Raw genomic sequence first — 26,567 nt, forward strand, 5'->3', positions numbered from 1 at the left:
GGATAAAAGACAGTAAGGAAAAGTGGGGACTGTGGTCAACAGAAGAGTACCTGTTCTGTGTAAAAGCATTCAAATTCAATTTCCTAATATCCCTACACAAACCTGCAGACACAGGCGCACACACACACACACACACTTAATTCATAGGCTGCCAGTTTACGCCTCTGATAGAAATTATGCTTATTTTTTTTGCATCTGAAATCTTAAAATAAATGACTGCTGAACAAAGGGATAGATATGTCAGCTCTCCAAACTACACTAAGCAAAAGGACTTTGCTACTTCAGGGAGATATTTTCCATAGCTCCAAATTTTCCAAAGGCATGATCAGTATGGATGAGGCAGCAAGTTTAATGAGTGTTAGAGCTTCATATGCTTTCATATTCGTTTTTTTCTTCCCTGTTTCAGAAAATTAGATCATATGCAATGCCACCCTATCTCTAACTAAAGGAAAATCTTAAGTTTGATTAAGGGACTTAACAGGGAAGTAAATAAATGTCCAAGACCTTAAAGAATTCAAAATGTCTGAGAATTAAGCTTTTTTTTTTTTTTTAATGTTTATTTATTTTTGAGAGACAAAGAGAGAGAGACAGAGTGCAAGTGGGAGAGGGGCAGAGAGAGAAGGAGACACAGAACATGAAGCAGGCTCCAGGATCTGAGCTGTCAGCACAGAGCCCAATGCAGGGCTCAAACCCACAGATCGTGAGATCACGACCTGAGCCGAATTCGTATGCTTAACCAACTGAGCCACTCAGGCGCCCCGAGAATTAGCCTTTTTATGGAAGAGCTCCTAAGAAAAGAATTTCCCTGAGATATTACTCCAAATGGGAGGGTGTCCCAAATCTCTTCCTGTTTGGGAATTCCTTTTATTAAGGTATTTGTTCAACTGCTATTTATTATCAGTCCATTACAAAACTGAGTGAAATTACCTTTTCCAAACCAAGGATTCGGGCAAGGATTTGACTACCATTGAAAGTATCTGTTCCCATACTTTCCAAATTAGAACTGGTACTGGGAAATACTGTGGCTGCAATAGAAAAAAGAACAGATTAGCATTCTAAATAGACACACAAAAATGGACAGATTCACACAAGAATCCGTAAATATCACTTGTGCCCTTATATACCCCAAAGCAAGAATGTGCTCAATATGCATCTTCCATGAAAATTTTGAACTGGTAAAACAGCAAATTTCATCATTATTTTTTTTCACATAAAATTGTGATGGTTTTGGTCTGCTCTTGGGTTTTTTTCCAATCAGCTTAGATGTCATTTGCTTTCATTCCAGTTTATGTCATTAAACTTCATCACCAATATTATTGCCTAATAAAGTACATCATTTCTGTGCAGGCCTGGAGGATTTGAGGTGTCTCCACAAGCTCCACAGATCCATCATATCTAACATCTGTTCAAAGGATCTGCCAATGCACATCTGGTGATAATGGTTTTCTTTTTAATTATTCAATTGGGAGGCTAAAATCTGCTTAGGATCATAAATTCCTTCCTCCCCAAAGTGTTTTCTGAAAGATATTTCAGATCAAATAAATGGGATGAAGCAATTAGTCCAGACTACAGTATACTCTAATTAAGCAATTCTCAAAGTAGCCTCATCTAGTACTATTTATGATGTGGTGGGGTGTTCTGGGTTAGGAGCATTAGCTAGAAGATTATGTTCATCCCCATAGCATGGATGTTCAGTAAGCCAGTATGTTACCTTTTATACGTTTGAGACAGAGACAGTTAGTTATCCTCACAGCAAAGAATCTTAGTATTCAAAAATCCAGTGATCTATCATCAGTAGGGCCTACGTTTTATTATAATGCCTGTGGGGCTGAAGAATTTACCAACTGATTCCTCTGGACCAGGCGATACATTTGTGAGATGAGTGGTGAGGGTGAGAGACATAATCTGTGGCTACTGAGCAAAGCAAAGCCTACTAGACCACAACACTATAATCTTATTTCTACTGTGCTTTAAGCTACTCAGCCAAATACCCTCAGATCATTCACGATAGAACATTAACTCCTCAGAACCACTCACCATCGTATTCCTCCTACATTAACACAACAGGACCTTTTTCATTTGGTTCATCAACTTGTATTAGAATGTTATTTAATGCCATAGTTTTTTTGTTTTGTTTTGTTTTGGTTTGGTTTGGTTTGGTTTGTTTTGGGGGGGTAGTTGACACACAAGGTTATATTAGTTTTAGGTCTACAACATAGTGATTCAACAAATCCATATGGTATACTATGCTCACAAGTGTAGTTATTGCCTGTTACCATACAACACTATTACAACATCATTGACTTTATTCCCTATTTCCTGTTCTGTGTCCTTTATTCCTGTGACTTGTTTATTCCATAACTGAAAGCCTGTATCTCTCACTCCCTTTCACTCATTTTGTCTGTCCTCCTTCCCCCTTCCCTCTGGCAATCTGTCTGGTGATCTGTCTGGTGACCTGTCTTTATCGGTTTAGTTCTTTTTGTCTGTTTATTCATTAGTTTTATTTTGTTTTGTTTTTTAGGTTCCACTTATGAGTGAAATCTTATGGTATTTATCTCTCTCAGTCTGGCTTATTTCACTTAGCATAATACCCTCTATGTCCAGCCATGTTATTGCAAATGGAAAGATCTTACTTATCCTTTTTTATGGTAGCATAATATTCCAGTGTGTATATATATCTGTGTGTGTGCGTGCATGTGTGTGTGTGCATACACCATATCTTTATTCGTGTATCTACTGAACACTTTGGTTGTTCCCATGTCTTGGCTATTGTAAATAGTGCTGCAATAAACACAGGGGTGCATATATCTTTTCAAATTAGCATATCATTTTATTTGAGTAAATACCCAGTAGCAGAATTATAGGATAATGTGGTATTTCTGTTTTTAATTTTTTAAGGAAACTCCATACTGTTTTCCACAGTGGCTGTACCAATTTACACAATGTTATAGAATCTTAAATATTCCATGGCATTTTTTTAAAAATTTTTTTTTTAACATTTTTATTTATTTTTGAGACAGAGAGACAAGAGCATGAACGGGGGAGGGGCAGAGAGAGAGGGAGACACAGAATCGGAAGCAGGCTCCAGGCTCTGAGCCATCAGCCCAGAGCCCGACGCGGGGCTCGAACTCACGGACCGTGAGATCGTGACCTGAGCCGAAGTCGGACGCTTAACCGACTGAGCCACCCAGGCGCCCCTTCCATGGCATTTTTAAAGGTACTTTTTTTTTTTTTTTTTTCAGAGCACCAATCATGTTCCAAACATACAGGAATCTTTGTTTTGTTCACTAATATATCCCCAGGACATAGGACCGAGCTTGCATGATAGTGGGCATCCTATAAATAATTGTCAAACAAATATAAAATAGTCCTGCTTTTTTGAGAGTTTATCAGCGATTTATGGCTTCTAGTGAGTTTCTTAAGGCAATCTGCATCAGAATTACTTGGTGTAAGGCTCAGGTAGTTCAGCCAGAAAGTTTTCTGCACACTAAACTGGGAGGGCCCCTGGCGCAGCTGTAAAGGAAGCACACAGTCCCGCTGAAAGACTGATACTGAGCACTGCTGGGGAGGAACACGGGTGGAGTGGAAAGAGTCCTGGCTTGACTGCTGCTCTGGTAGCAGGTCTGCTGGATGGGCATAGACAGGGCATAGAACTTGGTCGGGTCTCATATTCCTCATCTGTGAAATGAACAGTTTGGGCAAATTTCCAAGACTTCATCCAATAATTTTTTCTTTGTTTTAAATTGAAATGAAATTAACATAGAGGATTATATTAGTTTCAGGTGTACAATAGAGTGATTCAATACTTACATACATTACTCAGTGCTCATCAGGTAAGTGATCTTCATCTATTTCACCCCTTCCCCCACTCACCACCCTCTGGCAACCACCAGTTTGTTCTCTGTATTTAAGAAAGGTTTCTGGTTTGTCTCCTTTTTCCTTATTTGCTCACTTGTTTTGTTTCTTAAATTCCATACAGGAGTGAAATTATTTGGCATGTGTCTTTCTCTGACTGACTTATTTCACTTAGCATTATACATTCTAGGTCCACCCATGTTGTTGCAAATGGTAATTTTTTATTACTGGGCTTTCTAACCATCCCAGCATCATCTAATTGCAGACAACTACAGTCCCTAGCCGATTCTGGGAAAGTGAGCAATTCTCAACATCATATTTAGCACCATCTAGGCTTTTGCTCCTAGAAAGTATTTTAGTAAGAACTTAATTTCCAATTATCTCAAGAACTTTGCATAATTTCACTGCCACACTCAGGCAACCTTAAGGAACATTTAGGTCTCTGAGGAATATTCTAGGCATTCCATCTCTGTTTGAAAAGTTAAAAGTATAACGCTTTCAAAGATTAGACCTTGCTGGCTGTTCTAAAAGGCCTGCTCTAAACTCAAGAGAAGAGAATAGCTTACCCGGTGATGTGTGCCTTCTTTCTGGAACTTTGGTGCTCTGGAGTGATAAATTGCTGTCCTTCTCCAGGTTGGATGACTTTCTCAGAATTTCACTAGAGAAGAAAAAGCAAGAACTCTATAACTTCACCCACATTAATTTCAGTTAGTTACAGCAATGTATTATGTGGCAGATACCAGGGCTCTCCAAGGACTTTCAAATTTTTAATTTACTTTCTAGGATTGTAATGGAAGAACTCACCTAACCACACACCAATGAATATAGTCGCTCTCCTACAAGGTAAATTTTTATTCAGACAAAATGGCCTGGATGATGTTTAGTTATTTTTACTTTTATCTTGTAAAAAGGAAAATATTTTTAAAAGACATTAGAGTTAAATATTGGAAATAATTATGATACATATATATATCATAGATGGTATATATATCATCTATATGATATATATCATCTATATGATATATATATATGATATAATATATATGATATTATATCATATAATATCATATATATATATATATATATATATATATATATATATACACACACACATTCATTTAAAAAGATGAGGGATTCCAAAGAGATGATGAGAGCTCAAGGATGCTTGTGCTTCAGGGACTGAAACAAAAGTATGCTTATTTGTTAACCTTGAAAGAAGAGAAAAAAGAAAAGATAAGAAAAGAAAAGAAAAGAAAAGAAAGAAAATATGTCTTTACAAGACAGATTCAAGGAAGAAAGAAAGGAACACACCTTTATTGAGTGTCTAGTCTGTGCCAAGCTCTGTGGCTGTTGCCATTACAGGTGGCACCAGGTGTTAAAGGAACGTATGATGATGTAAGTAGACTTTTTATTGTACTGGATGCATCAACGCGGCAACATAGCATTGTGGTGCCAGGAATCCGTGCATGATCATGGTCACAGTAGCTTTGGGAAGGAAACATTACTGGACCCTTAGGAACCTTCTTTTTAAAAATTCACTTCCTCTTTAGTTGATTATTAAAATGGAGATAATCATACTTTCTGGAAAACATGATATATCTAAACTAAGTGTCCAAAATAAATGTACGTATTTCAAGACTAAAATCAGTCTGATGCCTGGATGTGAACACTTTTTGGAATTCCTAAAAGTTGGTGAACTTTGTGTACTTGTTTATAAAAAAGCTTACTTAAGATACATAAGGACGGATATAAAAATATAATAGTGAAAAAGCAAGAAGTTCCACTTACGGTTGAGATTTCAATTTAACTTCCTTTTTAGAAACAAGATCTGAATCATGGTTCCAGGGTACATTGTGATTTATAATTGGGAAAAAAATCTGTTTTTTTTTTCTTTTTTAGTGTGTCCTTTTAGTAAAAATGGTAAGAAGAGGTGATATTTGTTTTCATTCCCTAGTGTTTTTCCAATATTCTCTATAAAATGAACTGGTTGCTCCAAAAGTTCTGCATTCTTAATGTATATTTGAATTATTCATGACCATGACTGTATTCCCCAAAATCTTTTTACATTCCTTATGCTGACTATTTGGATGGGAAAACTGCTCAGATAAAAATAAGAATTGACCTGTACCTTTTCCCTTCTCTCAAACAGAAGTTTTAGAAAGTTTGAGAAAGTCAGGTTCACTTTTCTTTTTCTCAACATTGTTTTTTTTAGTTCAGCTTGAAATGCTATAAGGAGGACTATTGAATATCAACACATTTTGAAAATAAAGGGGAAAACTAACTTCATAAAAATTTTAAGGAATAGGGACAGCAACAAAAACCAAAAGGAGAATGACAAAGATCAACATGAGCAAACAGGAAGCAAGAGAAAACAGAGACTGAATAATAAAGGAGAGCTGGAAAGAAAAACAGAAGAAGAGGTGATAGGAAACAAAGAAAATGTAAGTTAAGAGACAGAGGACACTTTGCCCATCTCCCTACATTCAGAGAAGGGTCCTAAAACTACTCCTTCAAATATTCTTTAAAGACCAAAGAAAAAAAGCTCATCCCCTTCCCAGCAAGCCTCTGGCTCAGCAAGTCTGCATTTGCTCAACAGTAAGATGGCAGCTTCCAGACAAGGAACTACAGATGCTTCTCTCCTAATAGGACCTGTCCTTGGTCAGGAAGTACCCGTGGTTACATGGTCACCACCCATTCCATATTACAGGAGTGGGGAGGTGGTCCCTTTCCTGTATGTGGCCTTGGTTTGCCTTTTTGTTGGGGTGAGAGATCAGGATATCATGTGGGCTTTGCTGTTCAACTGCCTGCAAATTCCTCCCAGTTTTATTTTGCATTTACAAAATGTGGTGTGATAGCATATGTCCATTGCCACTGCACAAAAAACTATTGTCTTTAAGCTCTTAAAATGGAAACCACAAGGGGCACTTAGGTGGCTCAGTTCGTTAAGCATCCAACTTTGGCTCAGATCACGATCTCATGGTCTCTGGGTTCAAGCCCCACATGGGGCTCTGTACTGACAGCTCAGAGCCTGGAGCCTGCTTCAGATTCTGTATCTCCCTCTCTCTCTGCCCACTGCCCACTCATACTCTGTCTCTGTCTCTCAAAAATAAATAAACATTAATTTTTTTTTTTAAATAGAAGAACAGATAGCTAAGGAAATTGTGTTATTTTTGTTTGTTTGTTTGTTTTTAATAGCTTAGCTTTCCCTCCAATGTTGCATACCTGTGTCTGTCCTTAAAAGAGAAAACACCCTACAAGCATCATAATGGCAATAAATTCATATCTTTCAGTGCTCACTCTAAATGTCAGTGGACTCAATGCTCCAATCAAAAGACATAGGGTTACAGAATGGATAAGAAAACAAGATCCATCTATATGCTGTTTACAAGTGACCCACTTTAGACCTAAAGACAGCTTCAGATTGAAAATAAGGGGATGGAGAACCATCTATCATGCTAACGGGCAACAAAAGAAAGCTGGAGTAGTCATACTTATATCAGACAATCTAGACTTTAAAATAAAGACTGTAACAAGGGATGCAGAAGGGCATTATATCATAATCAAGGGGCCTATCCACCAAGAAGACCTAAGAATTATAAACATTTATGTGCCAACTGTGGAAGCACCTAAATATATAACTCAATTAATCACAAACATAAACTCATCGATAGTAATACCATAAAAATAGACTTTAACACCCCACTCACAGCAATGGACAGATCATTTAATCAAACAATCAATAAGGAAAACAATGGCTTTGAATGACACACTGGACCAGAAGGACTTAACAGATACATTCAGAACATTTCATCCTAAAGCAGCAGAATATACATTCTTCTCCAGTGCACATGGAACATTCTCCAGAATAGACCATATCCTGGGACACAAATCAGGCCTATGTAAGTACAAAAAGATCAAGATCATACCGTGCATATTTTCAAACCATAACGTGATGAAACTCGAAACCAACCACAAGAAAAAATATGGAAAGGTAACAAATACTTGGAGACTGAAGAACATCCTACTAAAGAATGAATGGGTTAATCAAGACATTAAAAAGGAAATTAAAAAGTATATGGAAGCCAATGAAAATGACAACACCACAACCCAAAACCTCTGGGATGCAGCAAAGGCGGTCATAAGAGGAAAGTATATAGCAATCCAGGCCTTCCTAAAGAAAGAAGAAAGATGTCAGATACACAACCTAACCTTATGCCTTAAGGAGCTGGAAAAAGAACAGCAAATAAAACCCAAAAACAGCAGAAGACAGGAAATAATAAAGATTAGAGCAGAAATGAATGTTATCGAAACCAAAAAAAAACAGTAGAACAGATCAATGAAACCAGAAACCGGTTCTTTGAAAGAATTAACAAAATTGATAAACCACTAGCCAGTCTGATCAAAAACAAAAAGGAAAGGACCCAAATAAATAAAATCAAGAATGAAAGAGGAGAGATCACAACCAACATAGCAGAAATAAAAACAGTAATAAGAGAATATTATGAGCAATTATATGCCAATAAATGGGCAATCTGGAAGAAATGGACAAATTCCTAGAAACATATACACTACCAAAACTGAAACAGGAAGAAATAGAAAATGTGAACAGACCCATAACCAGTAAGGAAATCGAATGAGTAATCAAAAATCTGCCAAAAAACAAGAGTCCAGGGCCAGACGGCTTTCCAGGGGAATTCTACCCAACATGTAAGGAAGAGTTAACACCCATTCTCTTGAAGCTGTTCTAAAAAATAGAAATGGAAGGAAAACTTCCAAACTCTTTCTATGAATCCACCACTACCTTGATTCCAAAACCAGACAGAGACCCCACTAAAAAGGAGAACTATAGACCAATTTCCCTGATGAACATGGATGCAAAAATCCTCAACAAGATATTAGCCAACTGGATCCAACAATACATTAAAAAAATTATTCACCACGACCAAGTGGGATTTATACCTGGGATGTAGGGCTGATTCAATATGTCCAAAACAATTAACATGATACATCACATCAATAAAAGAAAGAACAAGAACCATATGATCCTCTCAATAGATGCAGAGAAAGCATTTGACAAAATAGAGCATCCTCTCTTGATAAAAACCCTCAAGAAAGTAGGGATAGAAGGAGCATATCTTCAGATCATAAAAGCCATATATGAATGACCCAACGCTAATATCATCCTCAATGGGGAAAAACTGAGAGCTTTCCCCCTAAGGTCAGGAACAAGACAGGGATGTCCATTCTTGCCACGGTTATTCAACATAGTATTGGAAGTCTTAGCCTCTGTGATCAGACAACACAAAGAAATAAAAGGCATCCAAATCAGCCAGGAGGAGGTCAAACTTTCACTCTTTGCAGATGACATGATACCCTTTATGGAAAACCCAAAATATTCCACCAAAAAACTCCTAGAATTGATTCATGAATTCAGCAAAGTCGCAGGATATAAAATCAATGCACAGAAATCGGTTGCATTCCTATACACCAACAATGAAGCGACAGAAAGAGAAATCAAGGAATCGATCCCATTTACAGTTGCACCAAAACCCATAAAATACCTAGGAATAAATCTAACCAAAGAGGTGAAAAATCTATACACTGAAAACTACAGAAAGCTTATGAAAGAAGTTGAAGAAGACACACACACAAAAAAAAAAAAAAAAAATGGAAAAAGATTCCATGCTCCTGGATAGGAAGAACAAATATTGTTAAAATATCGATACTACCCAAAGCGATCTACATATTCAATGCAATCCCTATCAAAATAACACCAACATTCTTCACAGAGCTAGAAAAATAATCCTAAAATTTGTATGGAAGAAGAAAAGATCCAGAATAGCCAAAGCAATCTTCAAAAAGAAAACCAAAGTGGGAGGCATCACAATCCCAGACTTCAAGCTATACTACAAAGCTGTAATCATCAAGACAGTATGGTGCTGGAACAGAAACAGACACTCAGATCAACGGAACAGAATAGAGAACCCAGAAATGGACCCACAAACATATGGCCAACTAATCTTTGACAAAGCAGGAAAGACTATCCGATGGAATAAAGACAGTCTCTTCAGCAAGTGGTGCTGGGAGAACTGGACAGCGACATGCAGAAGAATGGACCTGGGCCACTTTCTTACGCCATTCACAAAAGTAAACTCAAAATGGATGAAAGATCTCAATGTAAGACAGGAAGCCATCAAAATCCTCGAGGCAAAAACCTCTTTGATCTTGGCCACAGCAACGTCTTACTCAACACATCTCCAGAGGCAAGGGAAACAAAAGCAAAAAAGGACCTCATCAAAATAAAAAGCTTTGCACAGTGAAGGAAACAATCAGCAAAACTAAAAGGCAACTGACAGAATGGTAAAAGATATTTGCAAACGACATATCAGATAAAGGGTTAGTATCCAATATCTACACAAAACTTATCAAACTCAACACCCAAAAAACAAATAATGCAGTGAAGAAATGGGCAAAAGACATGAATAGACACTTCTCCAAAGAAGGCATCCAGATGGCCAACCAACACATGAAAAAATGCTCAACATCACTCATCATCAGGGAAATACAAATCAAAACCACAGTGAGATACCACCTGACACCCTTCAGAATGGCTCACATTAACAACTCAGGCAACAACAGATGTTGGCAAGGATGTGGAGAAAGAGGATCTCTTTTGCATTGTTGGTGGCAATGAAAACTGGTGCAGCCACCCGGAAAACAGTATGGAGGTTCCTCAAAAAACTAAAAATAGAACTACCTTATGACCCAGCAATTGCACTACTAGGCATTTATCCAAGGGATACAGGTGTGCTGTTTCGAAGGGACACATGCACCCCAATGTTTATAGCAGGACTATCAACAACAGCCAAAGTATGGAAAGAGCCCAAATGTCTATCAATGGATGAATGACACATACATAATGGAGTATTACTTGGCTATCAAAAAGAATGAAATCTTGCCATTTGCAACTATAGATGGAACTGGAGGGTATTATGCTAAGTGAAATTAGTCAGAGAAAGTAAAAAAATCATATGATTTCACTCATATGAGGACTTTAAAAGACAAAACAGATGAACATAAGGGAAGGGAAACAAAAATAATATAAAAACAGGGAGGGGGACAAAACAGAAGTATGGAGAATAAACTGAGGGTTACTGGAGTGGTTGTGGGATGGAGAATGGGCTAAATGGGTAAGGGGCACTAAGAAATCTACTCCTGAAATAATTGTTGCACTATATGCTAGCTAATTTGGATGTAAATTAAAAAATAATAATAATTTAAAAAAAGACAAAAAAAAAAAAAAGAAAAAAGAGAAAACACTCAGGAATGGCATGGCAGACAACAATGTATAATCATGCACTGTACCTACCATATTCATTGATTAATTCACCAATATTTATTAAACTCCCACTAACATAATGGAATAGTCAAATAAAGACCTGGGATTATAATACAGTAATAATATTAGCTAGGTAAGGACATGTACAGGGGACAATAACACATGATAGGGGCTGCTAAAATGAGAGATATAATTTGTGTTTCTTATAGAGCAAGATCCTTGAATCACAACCTTAATATAAATACCTTGCTACCTTAAAATTTATCCTTTACCTTTCCACTAGACCAGTGGTTCTCAACTGGGGCCATTTTGGCCCCCCTCCCAGCAGATATTTGGCAATGATTAAAGACATAGTTTTTGGCTGTCACAACTAGAGGGCATGGTGCTATGGTCATCTAGTGGGTAAAGGGTAGGGATGCTGCTGACCATCCTATAATGACAGCACAACAAAGAATTATCTGGCCCCAGGTAGGAATAGTTCTGACATTGAGAAACCCTCCAACAGGCTATTACAGATAAGTGAATTTATTCTGTGATGACTCATCCCCATTCCCACCCTCTATGATGAACTCAGGAGACTTAAAAATCCCATTCAAGAACTCCAAAAGCTTTGAGGAAGCCTCAGAGAATCTATCTCATACTGGGTATCTCTGGGAAGAATATTAAAGCAAACACAAAACTTAGAAGTCCCCTGAATCCAGCACACAGGCTCACCTAAGTCCAGAAAATCCAACTCTCTAAGTGGGGCAAGAAAGCCTGAATTAAATTTGCAAGTGGCCCATGGGATCAGTTAACCACCTTTTCTGGGACCCAGACATTTGTACAGTACCATGGAGATGGCTAAGGGATTCTCCTCTATGATGCTGATGAAGTAGATTCTACCTCAGTGGCATTTATAGGTCCCTGTTTTGGAATGGAATTCAATAAAAGAAATATCTCAGACTCAAAATGTTAAATTTAACATACTGGAAGGGAAACTAGGCCCAGAGGAGATTTTACGTCTTCTCAGACATGTCTACCAACAGTTACATTTGTGAAATGCCACATTTATAGATATCATCATAATGGTAGAATTTATGCGCTCATACTGGATGTCTATTTCCTGTGAGCGGGGAAGATTACCTGTGTAGGTGGTATCCATGTGCACCATGGTAAATTTTGTCGATAAAAAGAACTGCTTTCAGGGAAGCCACATATGGCAAGTCCTAGAAAGAAAATTCTGACATTCTTTTTGGCTTCCAAGGGTTAGTTAAACTTTTTATATTTTTTCCCTTTTGTCCCCAGAATGATCACACAGGTATACAGTGACACCTGGAAAGAAGATGTGAGACGTGCTCTAGGCCAATCCTGATCCCAGCTTCAGAAGACATTCATTATTGACTTTTAATTATAAATAAGGACACTGTATGGCAGTGAGGCCCCCCGCAGTGACTTGACACAGCTTTCCTTCCTGGCTACCCCCAAGCTGAGGCCATTCACAGGAAAATCTTAATTTTTTTCACTGTTTTCTTCAATTTCATTCTAACGTTCATTCTTTCAGGGCTGTCTGTGCTGCAGATACAATCCCTACCAGCCCATGTTTAAAATGGGCATCTTGGGGCGCCTGGGTGGCGCAGTTGGTTGAGCGTCCGACTTCAGCCAGGTCACGATCTCGCGGTCTGTGAGTTCGAGCCCCGTGTCGGCCTCTGGGCTGATGGCTCAGAGCCTGGAGCCTGTTTCCGATTCTGTGTCTCCCTCTCTCTCTGCCCCTCCCCCGTTCATGCTCTGTCTCTCTCTGTCCCAAAAATAAATAAACGTTGAAAAAAAAAAATTAAAATGGGCATCTTTTCTAAGTGGACCACCAACCAATCCAACAATCTATACCAGTTAAGACGTTAAAATTTTTAAATGTCTTAATATGTTCCTCTGCCCTAGGATATTTTTATATGCTTAGGAGGGACTTTGGAGATACAGTATATATCCGAACTAGTACCTATCCAGAAGCTGTTAAAGGCACTATGACAGGCAGACGAGGAAATGTCTTAGTGAGTAGATGTGTATAAGAAACATAGAGAGTATGAGGGAGATAACAGCACAGTATCTTCCGGGTGACACTACACAGATTATGTTCTACCTAGTCCTAGTCCTGAGACAAGTTGATTAATTTGGCAGCACTACAAGGGAAGTTATAAATTTTTCCATCACTATTTGCCTATTCTTCTAAGCTATGGAAGGGCCTCTATTTATTTCTCTCTTTCATTAAATTCTGGGATTCTTTCTCTATGGCCTAACTCAAACACAGCTTCCTCCAGTCTGGTATCCACCACTCTATCTGCCCTTGATGATCACACCCTTAAGGCCTCCGGAGAACCCTCCTGACATTGCCCTACCCAAACCTCTCTCTATTACAATCATATATATATCTCCAAGATATATTCCAATATATCTTCCTAGATCCATATTCCTCAGGCAAAAACAATGTCTTCAAGTACCTGTTGTAACTATTCCCCTTTTGTTGTCTCATGTTCTGGGCCCAGTGAGACCCAAACAAACGCTCATCACATTTACCATGTTATATGGTAATTCACCTATTTTCCTGTCTCGCTCTTTCTCTCACTTGATTGTAAGTTTGTGTAGAGCATAGGATGTGCCTTATTCACGTTCATATCTGCAGTGAATTGCATCATCTCCAGCATGTGGTACGTATTCAATACATTCTTACTCAATAAATTAATAATTTTGCCTGCATGGCAGCTAAGATATCCTCCCACTTTGCTTTTTGAGAAATAAAATTTTAACCCTTTATTTTAACATGAACAAATGATTCTAAAATGATTACAACATAGCTATAAATTGCTCTGAAATTAATACAATGTGAAACCCATACATCTCACATCACCTGTACAGTCAAATGAGGACACATATCTGTTCTACTTCCACTTACCTTATATTCCCAATGATATCTTTAGGTCAATTTCTAAACACAACCATATTTTTTGGTACTAAACAAAAGCCTTGGCACTTTAAAATTATCCCTGAATAAGATACGATTAACTATGTTAAAAGTTCTGTAAAAGCCATTCAATAGGAGCAGAGGTATGAGTTGGAAACCACAGGTCATAGAAGCGTGTTGGCATGACAGAGATAGGGAGCAAATCCATAGAAGCAATTCTCCCACATGATTTTTAGGAATGCTGAATCACTTCTCCAGATAATGACCCTGTGAGCCCTGGAGGATGATCTTCACATTCACCAGCTGTGTGAGCAATGGCACAGACAGGGGCCCCCACTGTTCTGATATATTCTTAGAGGCAGTGCAGAGGGAGGAAGGACCACAAGGGTAAGTCCCATGATGTTGAATCATCTGTTATACAAATGAGCAGGGGAACCATAAATGTAATGTTTCTTTTTCCAGACAGCTACTTAGAGTTGATGCTGAGTATAGTATTGGATTTTTATTTTAAAGCACATCATCCTAAAGATAATGCCTAAAAAAGTATGAATTTAATAACAGAGGGCTGGTGCCAGTGCAAAAACCTCAAACTACCTGGCGACTGGCCAGCAAGCAGTGACTGCAGTGTGATCACTACTTTCAGAAGAGCATTCTATTCAAATAAACATGGCGGGCGTCTTTTGATGAGGCCAAAGATGGCATTTTCTTCCCTTCACTTACAAAACAGAAAAAGACTATTTTGTTCCCTTAATGATGCTATGCTGGTGAATCTTCCTTTACCAAAGGGAAGCAATTTAGTGGAACCACTTACCCAGTAGCCATGCCCCAGTTTCACTGCACGGCTGTATAAACCATAAAAGTTAATAGCATGGTGGGAAATATCATTAATGCAATTTTATTATTGTACATAATTTTCTAAATTAAGTTCCAATTATGTGGTAGTTTAGAGAAAATACTGAATATACAGCAATATACAGTTTGAGCCAGACAAAGTACCTGGGGGCTAGAATGAAACAAAAAAAGCAGATATGTCCATCTGCCTAGAGAATCACCAATAAAGGATAAAATAAAGCTGGACTTTAATCCTAGTTCTAAAACCAACTCAGTGGCTCATCTCAGGCAACTCTATGAGTGTGGCTCTATATGATATCACACAGAAAAATACTCTTTTTTAGGAAGGTATATTTATATAGTCTTAGATATTGTTCACAATTTCTCTCATTGTAACTTACTTCTTCATGAAAAAAAAAAAAAAAAAAGGTATAAAGTTGATAGCCCCAGGAGAGCTGCAATTCATTTTGTAAATAAGGGACATTAATTTTTCCCATGTCCTCTCTAACCCTTGCTTCATGAAATGTCTATCGCAGGTACAACCCCTTCATGAAGATCAACCTGATTATCCCACCTGAAAGCTCTCTCTACTTTAAATATGGAGTGTCTTCCTTCAACATCTTTCTGGTACTTTTCATTGCACTCTCTCCCATTATAATGATGGGTTTAATATATTCCTTCCCCTATTAGAACATGGGCATGGATCATGCTTCATTAACCACTCACATGGGGACACACAGACCACCTGTGAACTAGTTGAACAACCAAGATGCCATGCTTCCATCCTTCTTCTACTCTGTTTACTAAGAGGGCATAGGCTCTAGTTAGCTTTTGGTCTCCCCACAGAGATAAGGCAACTAGTGTTAGTTGAGGTATGCACTTAGAACACACTGGCTTCATACACAATATGTCATGTCATCTCCCTGCTTACCAATTTCCAATGGCTTCTCATTATACTAAAAAAAAAGATGCAAATCCCTTCCCTTTTTCTACATGTTCGATTCCGCATGTACATGTTTCCTGCATTTCTTTTTGACATATCCCCAACCCCTCGTATCATCTCTCACCATGTTTTACAAATATTAGCCAACTTTCTGTTCCTCTAAATGGTCAGGCTTATCCCCACCGGAGGATTCTTTGCTGTTTCTCTGCCTGGAATACTCTCTTCATATGCTGTTGCTGGTCTCTTCCTGTCTTTGCTGGTCTCTACCCAAATGCCACCTGTTAGCAGAGGCCTTCTCTTGCCACCCTATTCACTTCCCACCTTTCAACTTCTAGCTTATAGCCTGCTTTCTTTTCTTGCTAGCACAATTGTTATTATCATTAATTATGCTATTTACTTATTTATTCGATTGCTCATTTTTTTGCTTGCTTTTCCATTAGGATGCAAGTAACATACAGGATTTGTCTGATTCATTCTGTATCACAGTGCCTAGAATGATGTCTAGCACACAGAAATTCCTCAGTCATTATTTCTTGAATAAATTAATAGATGAATGAACATCATAATGTTTCAAGAATCAAGACTCATTAAATTACTGAAATAACAAAACCAATGTGAATTAACAACTCAACAATTGTGTGTTCTGAGTCATTTCCCATGGCAATTCTTGATACATTTTATGCTAAACAGCTTGCAGTTGCTGTCTCTTAAAGTATCACCCATATTATCTGATGACCAAAATCATGATGATAATGTTCATACAGATATGATGTTAGATACCAAGGAATTTAAATTAAAATTTCAGAACCAAATATTTCTGAGTAGGGATAAATATAATCTTTCTTTGAAAAACACTTCAAAATAATTTGTACCAGAATTATCTCATGGTTGACTCAGATTACAACTTTGTTTTCAGTTCTACAGACAGGTGGGCTCCTGGAGTCTCTTTAGGTTTAGAATCCCAAGAGAGAATATTGGGATTATAAATAGTCATGTTGTAAATGGTCTAGATTTCTTACCTTTATTCTTCAGCTGCCTCTCACACCATAAAACAGAACACACATGAGCCTCAATTAAAGGGTTTTATTGAATTAAGGATGCTTTCAACTTTATTACTTTGATTTCTAGACTTTTAATTTCCTGCATTTGCATCGCCTGGTTTCTGTTGCATCTAGAAGTACCATATGGAGTAGTATAAATATGTCATTCTTCCAGGAGATAATGCCCCTAAATTGCCCTATATATGAAGCTTGTGATCAAATCTTAGGGCAATGTGTCACTGACAAATTGTCACTGACAAAACTTTGAGGGAAGTTAAGGAGGGCCTTGGCCACCCATCTTACAAAGCAAAGTTTGGGTAACTCATCCAAAGTAGATTATGCTTACTCCCACATAAACATGGTAATACAAGCATGTACTCAACTTGTTTGTTCATATTTAGATCACCACATTTGCAGATATAGAAAATAAAGTCATATATATAACCCTGGTTGTCCTGGATATTTCATAAGGAGATAAGATCTGATCTTTCAAAACAACTGAACACACTTGGGAAGTGCCCCTACCTGTCTTTAAATAGTGCATCATTAACTCCTTTCCTACGAAGCAGATCTTGCGGCCCATATGGTGTGTCTTTGCATTTAGAGTCTGTGTCACAGAGTAGGGTTTGCAGGAATGGGAAGAAGCCAGTACTAGGAAGGTTTCGAGGCGCAAGGTAACCTGAAATTAAAAAATAAAACAAAGCAAAAAACAATAATTACATCACTATGGCATTTTCCTGGGAAGGGAAAGAAGTGTAGTAACTCTGTTTTGTGAAATTACCTTCTGGATTATGACTGTCTGGGTCTACTATGTATCCAAAAGTGTAAAAATACATGTTGCCTTACAAATTTATTTTACTGGGACTTATTCTAAGGAAATAGCTGGAAGAATGTCTGCTAGAGTATTTTAAAAATAGATCACAGTATATCCATATGATAAAACACAATGTAGCTAATAAAAAGTTTGTCAAATAATACAGAAAATGTTTGTATCTTGCCAGTTAAAATGAGTAGATCAGAAAATAACATGGCCAGAATAGTTGTAACCTCGAAAAAATATATAATTATATGTATTCTTAAAAATATGGAGGGATTTCCCGGGTGGTATATTTCACATGATTTTTATTTATCTTCTTTTAACTATATAGTAACTATTTTTTCTCACAGTGTACATATCTTCTTTTGTGATCAAAGTCATTATAAATGCAGCCAATCTTCCAGACACTAGGAAGTATTTTTGGTTTAGCATAACAGCTAATTTAATTATCCTATACACGCAATATTTTTTCCTATTTAAAAATCCAATAATAATGGAATAAATAAATATTCCTAATATTAAGGTAACAGAAAACAAGAACTGTAAGAGTAAAGGGTTTTTGTAACCTTTAACATTTGCTTTATAAAATATGATGATAGCATACACATGTCAAGAAATAGGCAAACTGCAAACCACAGATCTTTCTGCAATTAGGTCTAATATCAAAACACTAGGTTGCTCTTTTGGGGGGAATATGGAGACAATGAATTACCAAAAAAAGCAAGTTTCAAAACTATAAGAGTAATTCCAAACTGAAGACTAAAAAGCAAAACCTTAACTTCCTCATGAATCCATCAAAAAGGGTGTCAGTACAAGTATGTTTTCATTAAACATAAAAAGAAAGAGGAAAGGCTACAAAAAATAGTACGAGCAACTGGGCTAAGTATGCATCAATATATTAGCAGAGAGAATAATAAATAGAAATTTGATCTAAGTAACTTAATACAGCTCTACATACAGAAAATTGGAAATAAAAGGGAATGGGTCATATGAAAGTTGGCCAGAAGTAAAGAGGGAAAAAAAAGAAGAGAGACTGGAAGATGTTGCTCTGTTGACTTTGAAGATGAAGAAAAAAACAAAAGCCAGGGAAAGCAGGTGACCTCTAGATGCTAGATAAGGCAAAGACACAAAGTCTCCTAGAGCCCCCAGAAGGAATGAAGCCCTGCCAACACCTTAATTTTTAACCCACTAAGACTAAATTTTAGACTTCTGATCTCCAGAACAATAAAATAATAAGTTGGTGGAGGTTTTTTAAAACTGAAGTATCGTTGACATACAGTATTACATTAGGTTCAGGTATACAACGTGGTGATTAAACATTCATATACGCTATGAAATGATCACCATGGTAAGTCTAGTTAGCATCTGTCACCACACAAAGTTGTTGTATCATTGACTATATTCCCTATACTGCACTTTACATCCCCATGACTTATATATTCTATAACTGGAAGTTAGCACCTCTTAATCCCCTTCTCCTATTTTGCCAATCTCCCAACCCCACCTCAAATAAATTGGTGGTGTGTTTAAGCCATTAAGTTTGTGGTGATTCTTTACAGCAGCCGTAGGAAACTAATCCATGAAATAACACTGGTATGAATTAAAGTTTTGGAAATTCAGAAGAAATTGGAGAGAACTTAAATCTACCAAAGTATTCACCACTACCTTCTAAGCAGCATCTCTTTCTGACACCGGAAAGACCTGTGTCTCTCCTAACATTAAACCCAAGGGAATCTGGAGTGAACCTTCAATGCTTTCAATGTAGCACAATTCCCTGAATGAGCTAGAGAGTAGCAGTCAAACTGCCTGTTAACTTTTCACATCACCCCTCTACATCAAAATTCTACCACAGTGGACACGTAGAGCAAGACCCTGGAAAAGCTGCAGTGAAACTTCACCATTAACAGCGATCGACCCTGTTACACAGATCCCAACGGCAGCCACTCTCTCCGAGTGTGGGTCTGCAAATGGTTTTATTCCTATCTGATCTCAAACACGTGCAGTGGATCCTTTGAATGGAAAGCAGATGGCAGGGCAACAGGAGCAGATGACTGCTTCGCTGTATGCCATTTATCAAGGTGATGGTGTGGCTGAGCTGGACAGTGCTGGAAACAACAGTTGGTGAGAAGCCAGATCACAACAGGAAGAGAAGGAAAAAATAGGAAAGGACATCATGGGAAGAAGATCTGAAAAGAGGTGGCACATGACGTCCAGTTTTAGTTTCTCTGGCATTGATCATAACCTTCAAATATTAGAGGAATTTGGAAGCATTTAAACCCACAACATTCCTCACTGTGATTACTATAGATATACTTTTAAATTTTTTTTTCCAACGTTTATTTATTTTTTGGGGGACAGAGAGACAGAGCATGAACGGGGGAGGGGCAGAGAGAGAGGGAGACACAGAATCGGAAACAGGCTCCAGGCTCTGAGCCATCAGCCCAGAGCCCGACACGGGGCTCGAACTCACGGACCGCGAGATCGTGACCTGGCTGAAGTCGGACGCTTAACCGACTGCGCCACCCAGGCGCCCCTAGATGTACTTTATAGAAAAATTCATCCCAGAGGTTCTTTAAAAACTTCTTAAAGGCCCCCACGTGTCCAAAGTGCAGTTTGATCATGCTTCACACAGACTTTTTGATAACATATTTAACCTGTTATAATGGGTTCATGCAAATCAGGAATTGGTTTAAGTGTATACACATTTTAGTTAACACAGTGCCATGCACAGAATGGACTGCCTGTATTATTTATTTTGCCATTACCTTTTAACTCGGAACCATACCCTCATTAAGATAAGGAAGGGTCTGTTGCAGCAATTTATTTATTTAAGCATCCACTTATTCACCATAATAAGGTAGGCATGTGACATACATTATGTCATTTATCCTTCTTTGACATCCATTATATAGTTTCTCATACACATCAACGTCTCACATAATCTGGAGATCCTCTAAAACTAACAAGTCAGAATTAAATATAATTAAAATTGAGTATTTTTCTTGTGGGTAAAAATGGATTTTTTTCCTGTCTCCTGACCATTTCGGTTACGTGTGTGCAAGGAGGTAACCACACAGAGCAAAGGTGGAATGAACCAGCACACGTTTTAAAGAGCTGCTAATTCTAAATTGAACTCAATTCTATTCTGAAGGTGTCTCTGGCACCTTCAGGTTCCAAAATTATGTTTCTCTTTATATCTGTAAATGCCAGGATGCGGGAAAAAGAGAAACGTTTCTCTATCCCTCACAGAACTTTTGTGCAGCAAACACGGAGCATGAAAAATTAGGGCTAATAACTGGCTACTCACATTCACAGCCAGGGTATAGATTTAAGGACACAAGTAGAGGAAGGTTATAACTATGCAAACCACAGCACCACTTGTAAGTCAATAAATAAATAAGTAAGTAAGTAAGTAAAACAGATCTAAGGGTTTGAGGATGGAGGGCTTAGGCAGGATAAATTCCTTGGTATCATGAGCCCCAAAGGTCTCACACTTAGGACAACATTTATGACTATCTCCAGGAGAAAACCTATCAATGAACTTGCAATTCCATGGAGAAATTGGAGCCAGAAGACTCCGGCATAGTCTAGGAGTGAGGTTGGTGAGTGGTCAACAAGATCTCAATTCACTTATAGTTTCGTTTCTCAGGGGCTCCATGCAGAGGCAGTGAGGTGGGGAGAGGTTATTCTCATAAAATGGGTGCAGTCAACATTATCAACACAGTCCGATAATAATATTGACAGATCCCAATGTTATTTCAGGGAGTTGAATCGACCAAACTACAAAACATTTTTAGGAACAAACGACCAAATAGCTAAGTTTTAACTAAATCAGATTCAGTTTTTGTTGTTTTAAGAATAAAACTGGCATTATAAAAAGATCCAGTTCAAGATCCACTTAAGAAAAAAAAAAAAAAAAAAAGAGGGGCTCCTGGGTGGCTCAGTCAATTAAGCATCCGACTTTGGCTCAGGTCATGATCTTGCAGTTCACCGGTTTGAGTGTGCTGACAGCTCAGAGTCTAGAGCCTGCTTCGGAATCTCCCTCTCTCTCTGCCCCTCCCCTGCTCACTCTCCCTCTCTCTCTTAAAAATAAATAAACAGGGGCGCCTGGGTGGCGCAGTCGGTTAAGCGTCCGACTTCAGCCAGGTCACGATCTCGCGGTCCGTGAGTTCGAGCCCCGCGTCGGGCTCTGGGCTGATGGCTCAGAGCCTGGAGCCTGTTTCCGATTCTGTGTCTCCCTCTCTCTCTGCCCCTCCCCCGTTCATGCTCTGTCTCTCTCTGTCCCAAAAATAAATAAACGTTGAAAAAAAAAAATAAATAAACATTAAAAAATTTTTTAATAAAAAATAAAAACTAAAAGAATTTTAAAAAATTGTGATATCAACCCATACATCTATGTTTATCTAAAAAGGGGATCAAGTTTGGTTTTCCCTTCCTTTCTTCACAAAATTCCTTATTCAGAACAACATTAGTGTGATATAAGGTAACGATTCGAGCAGTGGTTCTCAAAGTGCAGTTCCTGGACCAACAGCATCAGCATCACCTGGAAACTTACTAGAAATAAAAACTTGAGATCTCACCTTAGATCTACTTAATCAGAAACTCTGGAGATAAGGTTCAGCGATCCTTCTTTTAACATGCCCTCTAGGTAATTCTGATGCACAACACTACAATTTGCCAACAGTATAGGCTACAAACTTTTCCAGAAGGGTCAGATAGTGAATATTTTTAGCTGTAAGACATAACTGTCTCCATCACAATTACTAAACTCTTGTCATTGTAGACTAGAAGCAGCCATAGACAGTGTGTACATTAATGAGCCTGATTGTATTCCAATAAAGTTTTACTTATTTAAAAAAAAAAAAAAAGAGGCAACAGACTGGATTTGGCCCCCAGGCTCTAGTTTGCTGACCCCTGGGGGAGGACAGCTTACACTTGTCCTTCTCCCTCTCCTGCCTTGCTCACTTCTTATTTTCACATCTTCCCCATCCTTCTTTTTCTCTTCCTTCATCTCATCTAATTTACTTAATATCCCTCAATATCCCCTTTCCACCATTTCTTAATCTTTTGTTCTTTCCTTCCCACTGACCACCCCCTCTTTGGACTCAATTTCCAACTCTTCTCTCTTTTTCTCCAGCTACTCCCTTCACCTACTGCTGTATCTCTTTACTGACTGGTACAGCCAAGAATGCCCATTTCCCTCAATATCTTCCCTTACTTCTCTCCCCCACCCTTTTTTTTTTACCTCCACAGAAGGGTTTTCACCCACTTCCATTATAAATTCAGGACCACACCGCTTGTTGGCTCTATCCACAGAAGTGCTGTTTTCTATTTATTGTATTAGTTAAGAAAGAAATGTCACAGTCTTTTCAATAATGAAGCCACTTCCATTTGACATCATTAGGCTTAGGAAGCATTCTGTAGGCTACCTTGGTGACATTTGTAAATATTATAATAATGGTAGATATTGGAGAACTTCCACTGTGCTTCTTTGTGTTTTCCTCAAGCAGGTCAGAACCCAACCTAGATGGTATTTTGTGTTTCCAGGTGAAAGGAATTTGGTCTTTACCCCCCGTAAAGAGATGAATGATGAATCTTGGAAGGAAATTCTGACTTTTTAAAATATGAAGTTATTCATTTGGGGTGTTCTATTTTTCTTAACTTTTTACATACAGGGTCACATTAGCAGAATACTTATTAGGCTTTTTGACCAATTAAATGATAAGTCTCCTCAAGAAACACCACAACAGAAATTCTCATCATGATAAGAATACCAAATGAGACAAGTGTATCTAGATACAACACCTATAAGCAATCAAATAACCAGGTAAGAATAAAGAAAACATGGGAAAGGAAAGGAATCTCAGAAGTATGTTTGTAATAATTAAAGTAAACCTTTTTATTCTTCCTGTAGTTTTTCAGCAATTTGTTCTCAGTAGCATTTTAAAAGACACAATTAAAATTATAAATGACATAAACCTGGCTTTTTAAATTATTTTATGACATTAAGTCAAGAATGCATAGCACTGTCCTTGTTCTTTATGCATTTTCCATTTGGGGCAAGAGCTGTTCCCTGAGGGGAGATGTCTTGTTCCCTCAACCATCATCAGGTAAACTCAAATACACTGGCTCTTCCTGATTCTAGTCTCTCTGAATAGGGCTTTTTTTTTTTTTTTTTTTTAAATCTTTGTGGCCCAGAGAGACCTTAGCCTAGGATTAAATACTTATATGACTTTGAATCTTCAGGTAGAGTCACTAGCTCAATAAAATTGCACTTTTTGAGAGACTAGATAAAGAATAAGCTACTTGAAAGAAAGAAAAATCCTTACATAGTTATAGCACAAAGCTTGACATGGTGCAAGCAATTATTAACTATATGAATGAATGAATAAATGAAAGAATGAGTGAATTCCTGAAGGTCACGGGAAAACTGCATGATTGAGGACTTTAACATAATATACATTTATCTTTATTATTTAAGGGCAAAATTTCAAATTTTATCCCATATTATGAGTTCAATGGATAAACAATGGATACAATAAGTTCAATTAATAGAAAGTACAATGGATAATATTGCATTATATCCCTTATAAAATGGATAAATATTGATAAAACCAGTAACATGTATTGTTATAAGCTCTTTAGATCTCAGTTTCTTTGCAAATCTAGCTATTACACATTGGCATCTATAATATCAACCACTGAAATTATTATTCATAAAAAGAATCCATCCATCATTTATTCAGTGTAAATTTACTGAACAGACACTGTGTGTCTGGCCCTGAGTAAGGTGCCAAGTATAGTTCATTCTTCTATCTTTTTAAATAAGAGATATTACTTAAATGTTTTAAAAATGTATCTCCAGGGACGCCTGGGTGGCTCAGTCAGTTAAGTGTCCAACTCTTGGTTTCACCTCAGGTCATGATCTCAGAGTTTGTGGGTTCAAGCCCCACATTGGGTTTTGTGCTGACAGTGCAGTGCCTGCTTGGGATTCTCTCTCTGCACCCCACCCTGCTCACTCGCTCTGTCCCTTCTCAAAAATAAATAAATAAACTTAAAAAAAATAATTAAAAAAATATATTATCGGGGCGCCTGGGTGGCTCAGTCAGTTGAGCGTCCGACTTCGGCTCAGGTCATGATCTCATGGTCCGTGAGTTCGAGCCCCGCGTCAGGCTCTGTGCAGAGCCTGGAGCCTGCTTTGGATTCTGTGTCTCCCTCTCTCTCTCTGCCCCTCCCCTGTTCATGCTCTGTCTCTCTCTGTCTCAAAAATAAATAAATGTTAAAAAAAAAATTAAAAAAAAAAAAGAAAAAAAAATATATTATCTCCAGGTTGTGTGTGTGTGTGTGTGTGTGTGCGCACGAGAGAGAGAGAGACAGAGAGAGGGAAGAGAGGGAGAAAGAGAGACAGAAAAAAACAGAGAGAGTATCTGTTTTCAAAGGTCATCACATTTTTATTATGTAAAAATGCCTATATGGAGTCATTTTCTCCCTAAATTGCCAGAAATATTATGTATAAAAATGGCATATATTTGAAAATAAATAGTAAAACATTGGTAAGAAAAATAACTTCATGTTTTTTGGAAAAATTAAACAATCATTTTATATAAGCCCCATGGCAATCCCAGAGGATAAGCAGGGCAAGCGTTATACCCATTTTGCAGATAATCTCAGAGAGATCAAGCAATTTGCTTATGGTCACATGAAAAGCTAAGTAGCAGAGATGGACCCAAAACTGCGTGATATATGATGATAATGAAAGCAACATTCTGTTCAGTTAAGTTTCAGTATATGTTGGAGGGAGGAGATTGAGAATTTGAAAAACAGGTACTACTTCTGGTTTTGATTTTGATTCATTAAATCACCAGGTGTAAATTAACCTCTCCATGTCTCTATTTCCACATCTACCAAATGGAGGATAATGGGCCTTGCCACCGCACAGGGCACAAGGAAGATTAATTAGATAAAGCTTGTGTAAGGCAATAGGAAAACACTGGAGAGGGAAGGCCGCGTGGAATCCTGAGTTACTATTGCTCATCAGATTGCTGTTGCGACATTTGTCTCATTTACTGTGCAGTGACCAGATCTCTCATCTCTGTGTCTTGAACCAATGCATGGTTAGGAGTATTGCATAATGTGTTTCTCTCCCTAGTAATTCATAATATGTACCTGTATCGACTGGAGCAGTGCTTCAATTACTGCCTGCTCACTGGGTGTGGTGCCATGATACATTCTTTCTAATTCTCCCCAGGCAAGTCTTACTTCATCATACAAGTGTTTTTCCAAGTTCAAATCCACTGGCAAAAAGGTAGACTGTTTCTGGCAGTGAGAGCTGAGGGAAGATCCTTAATCCTTAAAGCAGTGGGTAAGAAGTTCTTATACTCAAAAGGTTGCCACAGAGAACAAGAACAAACTTTGGGTCATTTGAGATGGTGTCCCACGTGCTGGGATCTTTCCCACATTCCTCAGAGTTGTCTCTAACTACCACAGTCAACAGGTTTTGAAATGTACAAAAAGTGTTCCAAGGAAGATAATTTGGGGACTCTGGGCTATGACACTGCAGGTGCCATAGGAGGTGAGAAAGATTCTTGCCGTTTTTATATATTTGGCATATTACTATCACTATTTTTTAAGAAAAAGGGATGTGGCACTTTGGACTTGGAACCTTGCTATCTCTTTGGATGTTACCTATTTGATTCTAACATACACAGTTGAACTGATGGCCAGAACAAAGGGCTCCATAGCTCACATTCCTTAGTTTCTAGAAGAGAACATGCCTCCTTCCTTTCTGAAGGTTAAGGAGACCCTGTTGG

General features: G+C 37.9%; 1 protein-coding gene across 3 annotated transcripts in view; it reads right to left on the bottom strand.

The window, feature by feature from the left end:
- ABCA12 (ATP binding cassette subfamily A member 12) overlaps window positions 1–26,567 on the bottom strand; it is a 281,717-nt gene that overhangs the window by 103,396 nt on the left and 151,754 nt on the right. For all 3 annotated transcript variants that reach the window (XM_045481142.1, XM_045481141.1, XM_045481140.1), the window contains exons 3-5: window positions 17,466–17,619; window positions 4,422–4,513; window positions 928–1,025 (exon numbers count right to left, since the gene is read on the bottom strand). In XM_045481142.1, coding sequence (XP_045337098.1) covers window positions 928–987 — 60 coding nt within the window. In that variant the 5' untranslated portion in view covers window positions 988–1,025; window positions 4,422–4,513; window positions 17,466–17,619. The remainder of the gene's footprint in view (window positions 1–927; window positions 1,026–4,421; window positions 4,514–17,465; window positions 17,620–26,567) is intronic.

Source organism: Leopardus geoffroyi, chromosome C1 (genome assembly GCF_018350155.1).
Source record: "Leopardus geoffroyi isolate Oge1 chromosome C1, O.geoffroyi_Oge1_pat1.0, whole genome shotgun sequence".
Lineage (NCBI taxonomy): Eukaryota > Metazoa > Chordata > Mammalia > Carnivora > Felidae > Leopardus > Leopardus geoffroyi.